Raw genomic sequence first — 20,417 nt, 5'->3', positions numbered from 1 at the left:
ATGTTTATAGGCTCAGTGTGTATAACAGCAAAAGAGAGAAATAACAAGCTTTCTCTAGGCAAATGGATAAATAAATTATGGTATGTTAATTTAACAGAAAGCCAAGTAGCAATGAAAATAAATGAACTAGAACTATATGTTACCACACGGCCAACTCCCAAATGTTGTGCAAAAACAAAAGAACAAATTGAAGATGGATTTATACAGTATACCAACATTTAGATAAAGTTTGCCAACATGCAAAAGAGTGCCTAGGTTGTTAGGAATTTGTGAATATAGAGTAAAAAGTAGAAAGCATACACAGAGATTATAAATGACAAATTCAAGAGAGAAGGTCCTGTCAGGAAGGTAGAATCAATGATAGAATCCAGAGAAGTGTGTAAGGCCTTTGTTCATACATGTGATGCTTTATTTTTTTGCCTTGGTTGGATGGTCAACATGCAGGTGATTAACATATTAGTCTCTATTTCACATGTGCCTAAAATGACGCATTCATGATAAAAGTCATCTACTTGGCCAGTATTTGCAACAGCACGTTCAGAAGGCCAGTTCTGGGATATTAACAAGCATTAAAAAACATGTTAAGAGGTTCAATAAATTTGGGAAACACTAGCTTAAATGAAATTAAGCAGGCTTTTAAAAAATTCTCAGATCTTTTAACATATTTCTTATAAATCTCAAAGAGAAGGCTCTTCTATTAAATATTTAATATAGAGCAGGGACCAGCAAACTCCAGCCTCCTGTTCCCTCTCTTCAGCCGCACCTGTTTTTTAGTATTTTCCGTGGCTGCTTTCCCCCTACAGTGACAGAGGTAGGCTGCTATGGGAGAGACCATATGGCCTACAAAACCTAAAATATTTACTACCCAGGCCTTTACAGAAAAATAGTGTCTTAGGGGGCTGAGGTCACTGTGAGGACATTTTAGGATTGTAACACTGGAACTTTGTCCTCATACCTCAGGAGTTGGTTTGTTTATCCATGAAAATTGTTATTAAAGAAGATCATCAGCTCTTTCTAGAACTCCTTGGAGGATGTTGTGTGCTTTCATCTTTGAATCTGTAGCACCTAGCACAGTAGCTGGCTATACTCACAGTTTCCTGTGTGCTTCACTGAGTTTATTTAAATTTAAAAGCCACTTGTGGAATATATCATTTAGAATATAAATTCGTTAGTCGCAACAAATAGGCAGAATACCTGGGCTTGATAAGGCAGGGGGTTAAAATTTTCCCTCTCGTAACAATCCAGACAAGAAGTCTGAGGCTGTCCCAGCAGCTCCGGGAAGTCAGAACCCAGGCACCTTCCCTCTTGTTGCTCTGCTGTCCCTTGGGTGGTACCTTCTCTGCATGCCCCACCCAGCAGGACATATCTACCCAATGGGAAGAAGGAAAGTAGGAGGACTTCCTATTGGCCAGCACTTAGTCATGTGATCATGCATGGCTACAAGGGAACCTGGGAAATGTAGTCTTTCTTTAACAGCCATGTGGCCAGTTAACAGTCCTGTCCGACAACAATACAAGAAGAAGATAAGCAACTCTGGAGGACAACAACCATTCTCTGCCAGAAGGGAAGCATTAAGAGCTCACATCCTTAAACAGGGGTGACCCCTTTCTCTATAGTGAGACCCTATTTTTCACTTTTCTTAATAAGCCATGGTGCTAAAGCAAGACCTCTATAATGCTGCTTCATCATTGTCTACTAATGTGACAAGACTTTCACATCTTGTGATATGATATGAGCACACTCGTTCCATTCTCCTGGGTGTTTGCAGCCCTTGCTTTTGAGATGAACCTTTTAAGTACATTCAGAAAGACCCGGAATTTCCCAGGAAGCAAAGACACTGGTTTTTGCCACTAACTGGGCCTCCACTTCTAAAGGGGAAAGAAGGGTCCAGGTCCCTTGATGTCTTTCCCAAAGCAGACAGGCTAGCCACATGTGCTTTTCCTTATCCAAGGCAGGTTTAATGAGCTGGTTCTTTTCTGTACTTTAGTAGCAGCATTAAATAGCAAGTAGGCACAATTTTGGGGCCAAGATTTCTCCTAGGAACTTCACAAGCATTATATGTTCCATTTGCCGCAATAATATAATTTTTTTTCTTTCTTAGAAAGGTGCACAGAAATCTTGGTGTAGCTTACTTCAGCACAAAGGACTCTCAATTTGTTAATCTTTTTGCTACCCAAGAGAAAAGGGAAAAAAAATCATCAACTCTAGAGCATGAAGACTGTGAAAGGGATTTAACAAAGGCTGTATAAGGAGGGGCCTATCCAAGACAGGCCCATAGTCTCCAATTTGCCATTTCACGACTCATTTCTGAAGGCACCATTTGATTGTCACACTTACAGAATCCTGAATTGGGAACAACTTGATATGTAAGAAGTGAGGCAAAAATGTTTTATTATCCGACACCAAGGTTTCTCAACCTCAGAACTATTGACTTTTGCAGCTGAATAATTCTTTGGTGCAGTAAGGATGGGATGTGGCTGCCTGGGGCATTATAGGATATCAACAGCACCCTCGGTTCCACATAGTAGGTGACAGCAATGATGATCAAAAATATCTTAGAAATTGCCAAATGCACCTGAGTACACGAATACTCCTGCTTTAAAATAAGAACCCGCCCTGGGGTCCTCCCTCTGTGCCGCAGCAGGCACCTCTCCCTCCTGCCTGCCTTCCTTCCTAACTCCTCACCCCTCCACCTTCCCCCTTGCTTCAGTTCTCTTCCCATCTTGCTTCCTCACAGCAAGATCAGAATGGGACTTTCTTTGTGACTCTCTGGAAATCACTGGGCCGCTTTTAAATAAGAGTATAACCAGCAACTCTCAGTCTTGTGGCCCCAGCAGGCTGAGTTTTAAACTGGGAAATAAGAGCCACACACAGTGGGACGCACCTGCAGCCCTGATGTGTGCCTCAGCGTCCTGCCAGACACCTGGGGGGGGGGTCACCATAGGCACACTCAGCGCACACTGTCCCTGTGGGCCATAGAGATGTCATCAGATTCCAGGGGACAAAAGCCCTGCTCTCCTGGATGCCATCTGCTTGGGTCTGCAGACACCAACCCTCTCCCCAGAGGTGGAGAAAGCAGCCAGATTGGGCCTTTTCAGTTCAAGGCCAAGCGTGTGTCCACCCTGCCTAGGAAGAGTGGAGCCACAAGGGGCATTTATTTTCTTAGTCCAAATATTGGACAGGTGACAGCTGCTTACAGGATGACTCCAGAGTACGGCACTTCCCTGTGACATTATTTCTCACCTGTGTAACAGGTCAGCCTGTGCAGGCTGATAGACTAACTGTGCCATAGAGACCTTAGGAAGACCCAGCTTCCCTCCCTCTGGCTGCCTGGAAGTTCCTTTAGAGCAGAGGTCAGCAAACCATGGCCCCCAAGTTGTCCTCCTATATTGTTGTTTAAATAAAGAAGTTTTATTGGAACCTAGCCACACCTATTGGCTTACATGTCACCAATGGCTGTTTTCAGCCTCTAGTAGCAGAGCTGAGAAGCCACAACAGAAACCATGTGACCTATGAACCTCAAATAGTGACTGTCTTGACTTTTAAGAAAAAGTTTGCTGACCCCCCCCCCTAGAGCCTTGGCCCCTGTGTGGTTAGAGCAAGGACACGGACAAGTCCACTTACCGGTTGGAGAAGGGAACAAATGGAAAGCCAGGGCAGGAAGCTTCCTCTTAAGCAATGACCTAGACAGTGGTGTGTGGTAAATGTTCACCAAACAGCTGCCCCACGTCCCGTGTCCCAAGAGCCATGATCTGTAGCGTTTTCCAGTTTCCATGGTCTAGATAACTTCTGCTAAGGCTGATTTCAAGTCAGCAATGAGATGTCACTGGACAGGGGGTCAAGGAGAGGCACATAGCTGGCTTTTGCAAGCCAGTAAGATCCGGTTCCAGCTGGACCAGAAGTCACTGTGTCACTCCTGCTTCTGTTTTGTGGGTGAGGACTGAATCACTTGGCCATAGCTAGCCACACAGGGTGGGGACTGCCATCCCCAGTTTAAATAAAGTTTAAACTTTATTTAAACATCCCCATCCACATATGCAGTGTGCCCAGCAGGGACTTGTGAGGGCAGGTGATTCCCTGTTCCTATAAGAAGAAGTGGAGAACTGGGGGCGGGCAGGTATCTACAACTCCACCCTTTCTTCCCCAGGTGATAAGTGCTTCATGAAACCAAAGCAGGACAGGGAAGCTGAGATGTGGGCTGGGCCAGGGAGAGAGGCCACTGCCTAGGAAAGAGTGGGACAGAGCACCAGGCAACTGTCATCAACTCAGAATGTCCTGCTTGGAAGCACCCAAGAGCTCGCCAGCCCTGCCCCCATTTCATAGATGAGGAATCTTGTGAGAAATGAGGTGACTTGTCGCCTGCCTGGTGGTTGATAGAGCTGTGACAGAACCCCGTTTCACGGCTCTCTTCCTGCCTTGCGGGGTGCTGCCCCAAGTGTCCTGCGGAGCCTGGGTGTTTGTCTTTCCTCTCTAATGATGACCGTGCCTCAGGACCCCCCTGCACACTAGGCTGCAGGCAGCCATGTCGGCCAGTCAGAGCTGCTGCCCCAGAGGTGACCCATTGGCTGTCCTTGGCTTGGGTGTTGTTTGGCGCCCCCCCCGGGGGGGGGGTTCCCCAGAGACCCTGGAGAGGGCGCTGGCTGTTGAGTGCCTGGAGTGCTGCAGACAGCTGGCACAGGGCCACATCAGCCTAATCCATGGTCGTCAGCGTCGCAGCCCCCCACCCAGGTGCGCATCCACCTTCCGAGAGGGTCCAGCCTGGCCAGAAGGGACGCGCATGCGCAGTGCACTCCGTTCCAGGGAACCCTTCCGCGCACTTGCTGCTCTTGCATCTTATAGAGGAGGAGGCAGAGGTCGGGACATTGCTCGAGGTCACGCAGCAAAGCCTAAAGAGCTTGTGTTAGCAGCAACCTCCAACCAGCGGCTCTCCCTGCCACCTCCAGCGAGTTCCTGAACGTTCAGAGGTGACATCAGCATTTTCGTCCTCCCCTGCAAGTCAGAACTCGGGGTGCCCAGGGAGAAAGGGAAAGGCTGGGGACGTGGTCCTCCGTTCTCATTTTGAGTTAGAGCCGTTTCTCTCCTTCGTGTCCCCGGGGACCTTCGTTTTCAGTGGCACTGTCACCTGTGCAGCCTCTTACCCTCCTTGTTGGTGGCCTCCTCCTAAGGACAGGGCCATGTCTGATGCACCGGCTGCTGGACCCCAGCATCTAACCTGGTGCCTAGACCGTGGCAGGCGCTCAGGACAGGCATATGGGTGAAGGAAGGAATCCCAGCGCTTGGCTTGGACCGCAGCTTCTCCAGCGTGGAAATCACTTCCTGTCCGTCTCTGCATCCACAGGGTGGTACTGCCCACTGGTGAACTCTGGAATTGGGCAGGACAAGAGCTGGGGAACTTGCTCAAACACAAGGGCAACTGAAGCCTAGACTATGGAGGGACACAGAGCCAGGTGACTTTAGGATGAGATGCTTCGCTCCTTGGAGTCCCCGTTTCCTAAGGTTGTGATGGGGATTCTAAAACTTGCCCTTGAGTTTAAGCCAGAGGTAAGTGGGGGCTGAGTCAAGCTGCCTGGGTTCCCTGCCAGCTCCACCACCTAGAGCTGTGTGACGGTGAGAAAGTGGATCTCAGTGCCTCTGTTTTTTGTTCTGCAGTTTGAAGTTTATTTTGGAGATTAAGTGAGGTTAATCTTAATGTGAAAAGCTTAGCAAATGGAGCACTATTTATAAATGTCTGTCATTGTATTAACTGTAGTGTCTTCAGGAAGCTGTTCTCTGTTTATTGTTTCTCTGATTGTCTGTACCCTTGCTCTCTTCCCAGGGAGCTAGTCTGACCAGTGGCCTTGGGGAGCCAAACTGTAACCCACATTAGGGACCATTGGGGCCTAGGCAACATAGTGGGGCCGTGTCCTCTCATTTCCTTCCCAAGACAGACAAACACCTCAGACTGTACCCTGCAGTGGCAGGCTTCTGGCACTTTCTGTGTGAGCCTCTCTCCTCATGTGGTGGCCTCTCTCCTCGTGTGGTCCCTAACAGGCCCCTGGCTGGTGCCTCAGAGACAGGCCTTGGAAATTTCCCGGTCCCAGATGGCAGCCTGTTGGTGATGCCCAGATGAATGAGAGCAGAAGCACGTGGGCAGTATACATGGAAAGCTACAGCCAGGAGCTTGGGCCCAGCAAGTGAGAGGCCTCAGTGGGGCTGGGCCCAAAGTGACCAGGCTACAGAACAGCTTCCTTGGCATCCAGGACGGGCCTGCCCGGGACTGGAGGATGGCGAGGGCCTGGACAAATTGCTGGAGAGAGGACCCACAATTTCAGAATCCTAGTCATGAGTGTGTGGTTCAAGTTTGGGGCAGCTGTTACCCCTTTACACATGGTGCTGAGTGGTTCAGGAGTATTTTCCCTTTACACTTCTTTATAGGTTTCGTCAGTGAGCACTGTATCATCATCCCTGTTTTGCAGATGGGGAAACTGAGGCTTAGAGAGGCGACCTGCCTGAGGTCCCATAGCCAATAAGAAGGAGTTCGGGGATGTGAGTGCCGCGCTCAGGTACTGGGCTGGACTGCTCAGTGGGATCACAGGCTTTGGGGTCACTCAGCCCTGCCAGGTCCCTTGCTGGTAGAATTGGACAATGGTCATCCTTATGTCCTCCTAGGAGAGGATCAGTTGAAGTAGCAGAAACTGAACACTTAGCACAGTGCCTGGCCACAAGTAGTGTGCAGTCAGGGTGGCCTTTGTGATTTCTCACTGTGGGGGTGGTCTCAGGGGCCTCTGGGATACAGATTTCTGAGATCTGATATGAGAACCCTGTGGAACCTGTGCTTCCCAACCAGAGCAGCCCCTGTTGGCCAGTGGATTGCCCAGTGGGGACGTGAGGAGTGACTCCATCGGAAGCCAGTACTGGGTTCACATCCTGACTCCTTGTTAGCTGTGACCGGGAGCAAGTGTTATCTTTGGGATAGGGTTTGTCCCCTGCATTCATACTTTGAAGGCTTGGTCTTCAGTATGATAATAAAAGCTTTCAGAGATAGGGACTGGGATCGCTGTCCTGGGACCCTGGTTTGTTCTTAAGAGAGGTTGTGATAGAAGAGCAAGATTGGCCCTGCCCCACTCTGGTTCCTGTCCCGACATGTGATCTCTCCCTCTTGTGCACGCTTCTGCCACAGTGCTGTCTGCCACCATGTGTCACATCAGGGGACTTTACCAGAGGTAGAACTAAGGGGGTCTCCCAATCTTGGACTTTCCGCCTCTAGAACTGTGAGCTAAATGAATCTGTTTCTTTGTAAGTACCCGGTTTCAGGTATTTTGTTATAGCAACAGAAACAGACTAACACAACCAGTTAACCTCAGGCAGGTCACCTCTCTAATCATTAACCTCTCTGTGCCCTCTTTTCCTTATTTGTCAAATCGACTTAAAACATTGTCCATCTCAGAGGATAATCATGAGAATTAAACAAGTTAACACCTGTAAAACGCTCAGAGTGCAGTTGGTGTAGAGTAAGTACTATGTCAGGGTTTGTTCAATAAGTGAAACACAGAAAGTAAGTTGATATCCCCATTTAATATATGAGAAAACTAAAGGAAAGTAAGCAACCTGGCACAGGGTGACCCAGCCGTGAGAGCAAGCCCTTGCTCTCTGGACACGCTTCCCAGAGTCACACTGCATCTGACCCTCAGGGTGCCCAGGGGCTGCCAGGTACCTTCTAGCACCAGAGGGGTTGGGATCAGCCCTAGAGCAGACAAGAAAAGAGCAGGATCCCCATTGGGCAGGCTCACAGCACCCTAAGGACTCTGCCTTTTCTCACTTTCCGGACTGTTCCAGAAACTGTGTTTTCGTGCGACACTGACTCTCCTGAGCCTCTGTCAAATCACCTGCAGTTGGCCTGCAAAACCAGGGGGCAGCCTTTCTGGGAGCCGGGCTTCCCCCATGGGGAGAGGATTGGCTGGATTCTGAAGATACTTGTTAGACACAATGTCTCATTTGAGACCTTAAGAAGCACAACGATGAGGATCCCAAGTTCAAAGCCAGCCTCAGCAACTTAGCAAGGCCCTAAGCAACTCAGCGAGGCTTTGTCTCAAAATAAAATATAAAAAAGGGCTGGGGATGTGGCTCAGTGGTTAAGCACCCCTGGGTTCAATTCCTAGTGCCAAAAAAAAAGAAGAAGAAGAAGAAGAAGAAGCAGGAGGAAGGCACTGTTCTGTGTGTCATCTGTGTATGTACATCTCCCAGGTACGGTATATTCTTTCCAAACAGCTGTGTTTGGCTTTGTAAATTTATAACAGTTGTAATATGAGGAATCTGACGTGTAACGAGAACTGTGTGCTAAGCACTGTACGCGGATTATCTCGTTTGATCGACACCCAAAACCCTTTGAGGACGGCATTATTACTAAAGCTACTTTTACAGATGAGAAAATCAAATCACAGAGTGGCTAAGTAACCAGCCCCAAGATCACACAGCCTCTAAGTCACAGAACCAGGACTTGAACCCAGGGAGGGAGAGTTGACGCTCATAGCTTCTGTACTGGCTTTAAAGTATAATAATGCACACAGGGATCCGGGGCTCACCAGCCTGCGTCTGTCGCTTGGAAGGCATCGAGAGATCAGCCGTCTGCCGTCTCCTGTCTTGGGGAGAAAAGGCAGCCTAGTCCCTTGCCAAGCCGGCCCCCTGCTGGCCTGTGGAAAATGTCTTTCTCAAGTCACTCACGTCCCTGAAGTGGTGGAAGATATTGAGCAAGTCTCTCGGGGCTGGACCACTTGAGAAATCAGAAAAATTGACCAGCTCGGGAGCTGAACTTCTTACTTAAATTGATCAGCTCTTTGATTGCGTTGTTGAAAGCCACTCAAGGGAAAAACCACAAAGCTGGTCAGCTTCTGGTGAAGCCCCAGGCGACTGGCTTAATAGACTGCTGCATAGATAAGTCAGGCACAAAGGAGAGCACACAGAGTTGGGGCCACCGGGGGACCTGTGGTTGACAGCAGTGGAGATCCTACAGGGACTTCCAGAGAGAGTAAGTGGAGCTCCCGGCCCTGTTCACAGGAATGCTGCAGGATTAAATTCTCTAACAAACTGGGTTGAACAGAAACCTATGTTTTCACACTTTTGTAGGAAATGCTTCTTACCTGCTTTGCTTTTCTTGTTCCGTAGGCAGAACTCTATTTCCTCTGTGGGTCCAAGGGAGTCTTGATAAACAGGTGGTTCCTGGGGCCTGCTTTCGGGAATGATTGGTGCCAAGACCCTCAAAATAAGGAAAGGACCATCTCTTTAAAAATACCTGATGTTGGACTGGGGCTGTGGCTCAATGGTGGAGCGCTTGCGTAGCATGTGAGAGGCACTGGGTTCAATCCTCAGCACCACTTAAAAATAAAGGTTTTTTTTAAATAATGCTTTAAAAAAAAAAACACATGGTGTTGGGAAGAGTAGATATCAGCAGGCAAGAGAAGAGAAGTAGATCCTGATCTATAGCATATACAAAAATCAACTCAAGCTGGGCTCAGTGGCACACACCCCTAATCCCAGCAACTTGGGAGGCTGAGGCAGGAGGATGTAGAGTTCAAAGCCAACCTCAGCAACTTCACAAGGCGCTAAGTAACTCAGTGAGACACTGTCTCTTAATAAAATACAAAAAAAGGGCAGGGGATGTGGCTCAGTGGTTAAGCGCCTCCAGATTTACTCCCCAGTACCAAAATAAATAAATAAATAAAATCGAAATGGATTCAAGACTTAAATGTAAGACCTGAAACTGTAAAACTACCAGAAGAAAAACTTAGAGTTTTGCTCCATGACTTGGGTCTTGAAAGTGATTATGTGGATACATTCCCCAAAGCATAGACAACAAAAGCAAAAAATAGACAAAGGGGATTGAATCAAATTAAAAGCTCCTGCACAGCAAAGGAAACAATCAACAGAAGGAAGAGAAAACCTACAGAATGGGACAGAGTATTTGCCAGCCATACACCTGATAAGAGCTTAGTATCCCCAAAACATAAGGAACTCAACTCAGTAGCAAGAAAACAAATAATTAAAAAATGAGCAAAACATCTGAATAGACACTTCTCAAAAGAAAGCATGCAAATGGCCAAGATGTGTTTGAAAAATGTTCAACATCGCTAATCAGGGAAAGGCAAATTGCCACCCCAGTAGGAGGGGGAGCACCTCACATCTGTTAGAGTGGCTGCTAACAAGAAAGATGAAAGGTGAGTGTGGGCAGGATGGTGAAGAGAAAGGAGTCCTCGCCTCTGTTGTTTGGAGCTCTGGCTTCCAAACCCATGAAGCCAGAATGGGAAACATTATGAAGGTGCCTCTGCGGGCCCTGGGTGGGGAGGGATTTTATCCTCAGTTCCCTGGCAGCCTTGGAAGGCGGTAAGTGGGGCATGCCGGTCCTGTTTATGCTGGCGCTCACTCTGGTCTTGGGTAAGAGAGGGGTGTGAATGGGGAGAAGATTGAAAGCAGGGGGCACCAGGAGGCATGGAAGTGGTCCAGCCACAGGTGGAGGTCAGCACTCAGGACCAGGGTAGGGCAGGCGGTGGAGAGAAGGAGATGGATTTGGGAAATGGATTTGGAAAATCAACAGTCCATGGAATGGATACGGGTTCTGGGTGGATAATGTGGTGGGTGATCAGGGACAGGTTTGGACGGTGGGACCAGGGGTGTTCATAAGAACTTCCATTTGGGACATGCAATTGGAGGGTCTGAGAGACATGGAGAGATTAGCTCAAGCAGGAGCTGGATGTATGGAGACGTTGGCATGATGGAGCTTGCCAGGTCCTGCCGAGCAGGATGGGATGGGATGTCAGGTCACTCAGACAAATCCTGGCTCGTTCCTTAGTCAGCTCTGAGACCTGGGTCGTTCCCTGGCCTCAGTTTCCCCATCTCTGGAGTGAGTCTTCTAATAGCACTTAGATCACCAGCTTGTTGGATATTTGTATGAGTTAATACACGGAAAGATTTCAGTAATAAGTATTCAATAAATGTCAACTTCTCGTAATAACAATTATCATCATCAGCTTAGCTGCAGTATTTTTTTTTTTTTTTTTTTTTGCCATTTGTCTCTTTCTAATTAAAATCAAGGACCTGTGAGGCTGGTAAACACTTCTGATTTTCTTGGAATTATCTGTTTATGAACCTGTGAGCTCTGAACAGAGGATCTGTCTCCCTCCTCCAGGGCTCCTCAGCACAAGGCCTGGTGCACAGTAGGTGCTCAGTAATGTTTACCCAGTCACGTGGAATTAGCCTGACTGCAGGGGGAGAAAAGCTGACTGGAATGAGTCCATGGAGCATTGATGCCATCAAGGGACTCAGAGACAGACAAAAAAAGAGGAAATGACAGGAAGGTTTTTTCCATGACAGTGACAGTGACAGTTGATAGCATCTTTGTCCCTAGATAGAGCTCTGGCTTCCATAATGCAGCCTCTTCCAGATGGGGTAGCAGTCTGTTGGGAGAAAGGTTGTCCCTGGAGGGAAAGGGGAAGTACTGGAGAATGGTATTGGCCAAGTGATATCATCATATACTGTGTGTGTGTGTGTGTGCAAATATGGAACAACAGATCACACTGTTACCTATGACCCATAATGCACCAATAACAATATGGAAAAATAAATAAAGATGAGACAGAAAATTAAATAAATACAATAAGAACTGGTGGGGGGGCGGGAAGTTGTCCCTGCAGTGTGGCAAGTCTGATAGCTCTCCAGGATTTGGGCACACACACACACAACAGTGTGGGGTACGGATACTTCAGTACAACACACACAGGCCCCACCTTACCTTTCCCGGAGTCCTCTGCGATGGAGAGGATCTTGCCCTGTTACTCTTTAGCCATCATTAAGGATCATTGGTCCCTTGAATTAAGGCGTCTGCCCCACCAAGGATCCCTCTCCTCTGGAGACAGGCAGACACTTTGGAGGGATCCATGGTTTCTCTGTGTATTCTTCCTGGGAGAGAGTTCTGCCTTTTCCCAAATAAAAGATGGAACCGCCAGTTAATTTCAGACACAGTGGATCACATTTTAGTATAAGTGTGTCCTGTGCAATATTTCTTTGGTATTTTTTTATTTGCTTGATCTGGTAATCCTAGCTGCAGGAGACCCAAGTTCAAAACCCCCGTGAGTGAGCCAAGAAGCCCTGAGGCACAGCCCAGTCTGTGCCCTAGAAGCTTATGTCTTGGTTGCTGATGCCATGTCTGAAGCCAGGCCTGTGGTCCTATAGTCCTTCCCACCTTGACCCAGGTGGCCTCCTGGAGACCCTGCCAGCAATGTCGGGGTGGTTGACTCTCTTACCTGCCACGGAAAGGCCTTGAGCCTGGAATCCAGGTCCTGGCCAGTTGTAAGCTCTCAATACTTTTCATTGTCCCTCCCAGGGCTCTCATACAAATAGACCCCGGGAGGCCTGGCTGGATGCAGGTTAGACCCCATCCCAACAGCAGGCCTCGGGTCTCAGGGCCCTGTGTCTGTCTGCTCCGCATCAGCTCCCCCTGGTGGCCAAATGCACGCTCCTCGGGTCTGGCATCTCCTCCAGCAGGGTCCCTTTTCTGGGACCTCCTTCTGCCCAAGGCTCCAAAGCCGAGCAGGGGTGAATGGTAGACGGGTAGCCAGGACCTGCAGCAGGCCAAGGACAGTCGCCTCCATCCACTTCCCAGGCTCTCTGGGTGGCTCAGCCCCAGATCCTGGCCTTACTGGTGGTGAGTGGGACCCTCCGTGCCATCAATGCTCTGGAGGATCAGCCCCTCCCATGTCTGCAGGGATGAAAAAGAAGGTGGTGGCCACTGGCTTCCTGCCACCACAGGCAGGGTAGGTTCAGGCAGGCATCCTTACAACCAGCCTGGAGCATGCACGTCCGGCCCCTTTGCTCTATTCCCCGCCTCTGACAGCAAGCAGAGGGGATTTGAAGAGGTCAGGGTCAGCTCCAGCTCCTGCTGACACAGTGGGCGTCAGCTGGCCTCTGGGCCAGCCTGAGTCTGAGCAGCAGGCACCCTGCAGGGTGGAAGGCAGAACCACGCGCTCAGTGCCAGCCCAGCACCCCTGCCCTCCCTCGCCCCTGCACTCTCTGCCTGGTGGACGCGGCTCTGCTCAGCGACTCACTCAGCACTGACCCATCTCCTGCCTCTTCCCCTTGGCTCTTCTCTCCCCTCCTTCCTGCCTCTGAGGACTGCCGGCCAGCCATGTCCCTCTGTCTGCTCAGCCACCCTCAGTGGCTTTTGAAGATAAAGCCTGAGCCTTACGGACTAAGCAGAGGTCCCCTGTCATCTTGCCCCTGCCACCGTCGGCTTCTGGCACTCTCTGCCCAGAAGCACTAAATCCCCACGGTGACCCTCACACTGCCTGCCACGTCCCACCTCCAGACTTTCCCCCTCTCTCCCCCAGTCCCCTTAAGGCACAGCTCAGAGTCATCTCCCCCAGGAAGCATGGCTGGATCCCCTGGACTCTGGTCCAGTTCCTCATCTCCCCACAGTGCACTTGCCCTGGGGCAGTGCCTGTCTCTGAGCCCTCAAGTCTTGCGTTTGCCACATTGAATGACAACAGCCCGCGCCTGCATCCCCTCTCCTTCCAGGGGGTAGGCTCCTGGAGGAGGGGCAGAGACCTGTTTACCTTTGCGTTCTCAGCACTTAGAGCAGAATTTGATAGAAGCTTAATAAATGCATAGTGGTTTAATAATTAATTAGTGGATTCATTCTCCAGGAGAAGGAAGTGACATCCTTTACAACCAGAATTTGTCACCTGTTTGAGGACCCTCCCCACCCCCTCCTTAGCCTCGTTCTCCTGCCATTCCACCAGCTGACAGTTTCAATGCACCTTGTCAAATATGCTCTTGAGTCGTTTCACAGGTTCTCAGTTTTGTCCTTGGAAGGTAGGGAACACCCATTCTGTGTTCATTTAACTTGCATTCATGAGCACCCCACGTGCCGTGTGCCCAGTGGCACTGGGATGGAGAGAGATGCAGACAAGGTCCCTATCTCAGAACTCCCCAGCCTAATGTGAGGAGCAGACAGGAGAATGGGTGAACAGCACATGCTGACTGGGGACAGTGTCACATAGTAGATACACAGGCCCGCTCTTCACACGGACTACCCCGGTCCAGATCCCAGCTCTGCCTCCTGCAGACCACATGGCCTTGGGAAGGCCCCTTACATGCTTCTGTTGCCCCAGGTTTAAAGAGAGGTAATGACAGTACCTAACTCTGGTTTTATGGGCATTCATTGAATTTTTTCACTCCAACAATTTAGCAGAGCGCCTACCCATGTAGACATTCAGTAAATATTCTCCATATGATTCTTAGGCCAGGGTAGTGCAGGAGCCCAGAGGCGGTGGAGCATGCCTGTCATCCCAGCAGCTCTGGAAGCTGAGGCAGAAGGATCACGAGTTCAGAGCCAGCCTCAGCAAAAGCAAGGCCCTAAGCAACTCAGTGAGACCCTGTCTAAATACAATACTCAGTGGCTCAGTGGTTAGGTGCCCCTAAGTTCAATCCCCAGTACACACACACACACACACACACAGAATGGCAGCAGTCATAAAGGACGAAGATCAGGATCAGGAGGAAGTCTTTCAGGGCAGCCTAGGAACTGGCTCGTTACATGAAAAGCAATGCAAGGGTCTCGTGCTGCCCAAGGAGTTTGCTCGGCAAGGACCATGCCCCAGGGAAGCTGCCACACCCCCATGACCATCTCTTCCTCCTTCAGGGCAGACGACTGCTTCTGCGCTTCTCGGAAGCTGGATGCGGTGGCCATCGAAGCCAAGTTCAAGCAGGACCTGGGTTTTCGGATGCTGAACTGCGGGCGGACGGACCTTGTGAAGCAGGCGGTGTCTCTGCTGGGGCCTGATGGGATCAACACCATGAGTGAACAGGTACCGGCTCCTGGGGTCTAGCCAACACCACCGCCTCCAGCACCCACCCCGCAGCCAGATGGAAACAGCCGGCGCTGGGTTGCGGCGCCCCCTGCTGGCCGCTTAGGTTGCCTTTTTTTAAAGGTTTTTTTTTTTTAGGGTTTTTTTGGTTCTGCCTTGTGCTACTGCACAGGACACATCCAGGCTGGTGTCACCAAACTTTTAGACTATAATGAAGAGACACAGTCAGTCTGTAGACCCTAGGAGGCAGATCATAAATAGGCAGCATCCCCTCTCCACCACCAAAATCCTGAAACTGGTTCAGGGAGAGTGGCTGGTGTCTCTCACTCAAGGAGATGCCCCAGGAGGGGAAATGTCAGGGACAGAGAAAACAAGCAGCAGTGAATTCCAACGGGAAATGACTAGGGACAAATGGGGTTGCTTTGCATGGGCAGTTCACACAGTGAGTTCCAGGAGGGGAGGCCTGGGATGATTTATTTAATTACAGCTAACAGTTTTCTCGAGGAATACTAAGTCTCCCTGACACACAACAAACACACACTTCCATTATTTAAAAACTATATTCTATTACACTTTTTTGACATTTTACATTAAAGATAATATTATGGAATTTTTTTAAAAAATCATTTTTTCATTTGCTGTACCTCGATGATGGATATTTAGGTTGCTTCTAATTCCTTTTATTAATGATGCTGAGCTAAATGTACTTGCAGAAGCCTTTGTGCCACTCCCTGATTATTTCATTATGGAAATTCTTAAACGTGGAAGCAGTCGATCGACACACCAGCCTTTCTTAGGGTCTCCGTCTTCAGTTATTTCCAGAAGTTGTTTCCTTTTCCCCACCCTCCAGCTAGCTTTTCTGGGTTGTTGTTTTTTTTTTCCAATCTACTTAGAATAACTCTTTATATATTAGACACAGCCCTTTGCTGTAATGTGACAAAAATGTTTCCATGTACGTTTTATGTGAATTTTGTCTACAATGTTTTCGATTTTATTGCCTCGTTGCTAGGATGATTTTCCTCTGTGATTTCTTCCATGACTTTTATGTTTAGAAATGGATCCTGAGACCAGCTAGATATCTTTTAGGGTTTTAATTTTTTCTCTAGCTATCTCTAACCAAACTAGAAATGCGCATGGTGTCTGGGGGGGATAAGGTTCTAACTTGGATGGTTTTCCAAAGAGCTGCCTTCCCAACACCATTGGTTGGAAAACCCACCCACCCCTCCCTCCTGTGGGCTGTGGTACTTGGCTGGTGATGAGCAGGAGTCAGGAGCAGCTGTGGTTTTCCTGAAGCCATCTCTCCGTGGCTTGCCTTTTGCTTGTCAATGACAATGTCAATCCACTTTCAGTGAAGGGGGACACCACATGCTCAGGGGCATCCGGTTACCCTTGACATTGACCAGCAGTTTATACAGAGCCAGGAGGAAGCTTGTTATAGCATGAGAGAGAAAGGATGGAGGAGCAGCATTCATCGGTTAAATAGCTGAGGGCTGATGTCACAGAATCCAGAAAGTCCTAACCGTCCTAAGTCAAAATCAGCCACTTGTTTTAGGAAATGCTCTGAGGTCCGTGGCACCCTGAGTCAGACAGACAAACCAAAATCCTCCAAACTCAGCAAAGACAAATACCCAAAGGGCAACGTGAGCTCCCTTTCCCTTCCGCCGTGGTTTCCAGAGTGCACAGGGCTGTGGTCCTGCGAGTCACAGGGCTGCACGTGTGCTTTAGACCTGCTGGATTCTGAGCCCAAGCAGCTCCCCTGCACTCACGTAAGATGTTCCATTTGTTTCTCTTGCCTGACCACAGCCGCCTTGTAAACCTCTCCATTCTCTGGTTTTAACTCACCGCAGGGCATGACCCCCCTGATGTACGCCTGCGTCCGTGGGGACGAGGCGATGGTTCAGATGCTGCTGGATGCCGGAGCTGACCTGAATGTGGAGGTGAGGGTGCAGAGGACTGCAGGGCCCCCAGAAAACCATGAGAGGGGGCTTTGCCTTCAGGAGCCACGGCTGTGTGCTCATTTCCACCAACAGATCCCTCCTCGGCCCTGAGTGATTGTGGTCCCACTGAAACTACCTGACAGATAATGTGCATCCTGAGGCTGCAGCCCAGCCATGCCCCGAGGGGCGTCCTGCATGTATGTTCCACTGAAAAACCATGGAGGCTGCAAGGAGCAGTGGCCACTGATGGCTCAGCAGTCCCACGCTCCTGATCCAAACTGCCAATCCATTCCTTCAGGGACGGGGCAGAAACTGTCCTGAGCCGTCAGCTGGTTCCCTCCACCTGATCAGGGCACAGAGGATGCTCTGGTCATTCTCCAGGCTGAGGCTTCCCTGCTCCCATCCTCTGCCCTCCCCACCAAACCCTGATTGGCTCACCTCCGCTGAATTGACAGGTCTTAAAGCTCATCCCAAGGCTTCCTTGAGGCAGTGGGGTAGAGCGGCAAGTGTGGTGCCCCACTCCCACAAGCGTTAGAATTTGACAGACTTGAGTTCAAGTTCTGAAATCACCACCTCCATACTGACCTGCTTTGGAGCTGGGCGAGTGGCGTATCCTCTCTGTCTCCATCTGCAGAGTGGGAGAATAATCAGCATTGCAAATGGTTGTCAGAAGAAATAAATGTGACCATACCCAGCTCAGATTGGTGACCCCCATTGATGTATTGCTCCATCCCACCCCAACCTCAAAGTAGGGGAAACCCCATTCTTCCCCCTTTTCCTGTGCTTTCTGAAGACCACTCCCCCTGGAAGCCAGATAGTGGCAGTCTCAGACACCAGAGAGATGGGTATGCTGCTATCATCTTGCTGTAATTCTCCAAAACCTGTTTGGTCCAAATTTAGATGCCCTTCAGTCTCATCACTATATATTTTTTAAATTAACGAGTGTGGTTTTGGATCTTACAAGTTTCTCATGTGGAGATTTGCCATCCCCGTGGTGAGTCCTAAGCACCGTGCAGACACTGTGGGGGCTTTGGGTCCTGGTGGGGTTCTGGGCTCCTCCCCTCCAGCCCATCCCGTGAGTCGCTCAGCGTCTTCATCCAGCACAGTGACCTGAAATGCAGGCATCGAGGCTTTGTGGCCCCAGAAGCCCTGGGGATGAGAAGCACAGGTGATTGCGAATTGTGCCGGACCCCGCCCACAGATTCCCTGCTGTGTCTTGGCCTGGGGTACATTGAGACCCCCATCCCGAAAGATCTGTCTCAGACGGCCCACTCGCATTGTGTCCAGGGAAAGCTGCGTGCCCCCGCTCCCAGTAACTCCAGGGTCCCTATCAACTGGAAGCCAGCAGGAGGGTGGAATGGGGAGAGCGTGGGGTGAGCGCGAGCAGTCTGTGAAGCCCCCTCCTTCAGAGGGGTGACCGTCTTCCCTGGAGTGAAAGCATCCAGTGGACTAGGGGGGAGGGGGAGGGGGGTTGCTACCCCCCGAGAATCCCTCTTGAAAGTGCGGATGGAACATGGTGGTGCTTCTTTGCTATCTGACATCCTGCAGCCCTCAGAACATCCCCCTTCAAGCAGAAAGAGGAAAGGGACACTCGAGGGAACTTGCTCATTCAATAGAGCAGCGTCATTATGCTTCCCCAGGGATCAGCAGTCAGCCCTTCATGCCCCTCAGAGGAGGAGGGAAGGAGTCCTTTTGGGCACGGGGGGTATAAAGCCACGGAGAAATTTTCTCCCTGCCCCATGGATAAAAATCTCCAAAACAGTCCCCTGCCTTCGGGGGGTTGCTCCAGCCTCTGTTCCTACAAACACAAGCAGGTTCAATGCCCACTTGGTAGGAGGTGTTTGGAGCATCTGCCAGTACCTCCCAGAGCACCCTCCAGGATGTCTTCTTTATCCATCTCTAACCTACATTTAGGTTACAGATAGGTCAGACTTGCTAGCCTAAGTATTGTGAAGATCACATTTTGAAAATAACTTCGATTTGTTTATAGGTGGTCAGTACTCCACATAAATATCCATCCGTCCACCCTGAGACCCGCCATTGGACGGCTCTGACTTTTGCTGTGTTGCATGGACATATTCCTGTAGTTCAGGTATTAATGGATTCCACATCTGACCTTTCTCCTCTGTGACGCAAATCTAAACCTCTCCCAGCATGCATATTCCATGAGAGATTCATATTGGTTAATGGCAATTACCTGCAGCGTATATTTATATCACATGAAAAAATACATCATCTGTCTTGATCTGTTTGGCCCAGCTTTAACCAATATGAAGGGACCACGTAACCACACAGCGCCTCACGCACAAGCGGCAAGCCTGCAGAGTTCTTCCTGGCCGCTCTGGGGTGGGGTCTCGACTGTTGTTTTGTGGATTTGCTCATTTTGTTTGTCATGACGTGAACATGAGATCAGAGGTGTGACTCTGGCGTTTCATAGAGTCTAGTATTTTCCAACCAGTGGGAAGAATCATCCAGATCACCAAAGGAATGTTTCCCCTTCTTGAGGATCAGGAGGAGGAGGTCTGGAGTAGGGCTGTGGCATGTGTGTTCTGAAACAGCCTCCAGTATGGGGACATGCATATAAATGTCACCACCTGTGCTTTTCATGGCTGTTGAGGAGTTGGTGTTCACTGAATAGAACTCCCAGCACGTTCTGGGTTTTCATCTGGGTCTTTACTTTATTGGAAAAGAAAGATCAACTTCCTGGTCAGTGACACCTGGCCCCATAGTAAACACTGAGCTTTGAGGACAGCAGGAACTTGCCTCCTTTAGTGTTGTGGCCCCTGGCTCTGAATTCTGTGCAGAGCAGAGGACAGGGTTGCAGGGACAGCTCAGCAAAGCCGAAGCGGCACAGGATCCCTTTGTTGTTTCCTGGGTCATGAGCATCCTTAGGACAGATCCAGAGTGAGGTTTCAGGAGGCTGGGTGTGTGACGTGTCACCTGAGAGCTGGCTTCTGCCCATTCCCCTCCTAGTAGAGGGACCCAAGAAAGAAGGAGTCAGTTGGTGGTCTAGTGGACACAGAAGCCATCCTTTAACAGGCAGCCAAGCCTTTAAACCAGGAGTGGAAACATAGGGAGCCCAGCAGATCCTCACAGAATTCAGGCCACCTGTTGAGGCGGCTGGAGGTGCAGGCAGAGCTAGCCAGGTTGTCAAAATGGAGCATACCGTCCCCACGTTACACCAGTGATGATAACAGCACCTTCACTGTGAACACAATCCCGCATGGGCAGAATCTGCCTCCCTTAAGATGTCTTTGGGAATGCCCAGAATGGAGTCATGGAGAGGCAAGCCTTCGGGAAGCTCACTCTGCCACCTTATGAAACCTAGCATTTCCCAACCTGTCCTCAAGCCCATCTGTGGGGGTTCTTGGGGGGACTCTCATCCTGCTTGACCAAGAATGTCCCCCACATTAGTCAGGACTCCTGAGAGTCTGTGGCTATAAGAGGCCACTCCAGTGTCCTCCGAGGCTCCTAATGAGGGAGTCCCCCCAGCATCGGTGCCAGGGACTTCTGACTTAGTGCTTCCAGAAGCTTTAATGCACCTCCCGATTCCCTGGAGATGTTGTTAAAGGGCAGACTCTGGTTCAGGGGGTCTGGGGTGGGCCAGCAGGCAGTCTTTCTAACGAGCCCCCAGGTGAACTTGACG

General features: G+C 49.7%; 1 protein-coding gene across 4 annotated transcripts in view; it reads left to right on the top strand.

Annotated features, from left to right (window-relative positions):
• The window catches only part of Abtb3 (ankyrin repeat and BTB domain containing 3), a 252,579-nt gene that overhangs the window by 203,039 nt on the left and 29,123 nt on the right, over positions 1–20,417 (top strand). For all 4 annotated transcript variants that reach the window (XM_026397911.2, XM_026397901.2, XM_026397929.2 and 1 more), the window contains 3 exons: positions 14,669–14,834; positions 16,682–16,771; positions 18,762–18,863. In XM_026397911.2, coding sequence (XP_026253696.2) covers positions 14,669–14,834; positions 16,682–16,771; positions 18,762–18,863 — 358 coding nt within the window. The remainder of the gene's footprint in view (positions 1–14,668; positions 14,835–16,681; positions 16,772–18,761; positions 18,864–20,417) is intronic.

Source organism: Urocitellus parryii, chromosome 5, assembly GCF_045843805.1.
Source record: "Urocitellus parryii isolate mUroPar1 chromosome 5, mUroPar1.hap1, whole genome shotgun sequence".
Classification (NCBI taxonomy): Eukaryota; Metazoa; Chordata; class Mammalia; order Rodentia; family Sciuridae; genus Urocitellus; species Urocitellus parryii.
Note: the sequence above shows the minus strand (reverse complement) of the source record. Positions and strands in the feature narration are given on the sequence as shown.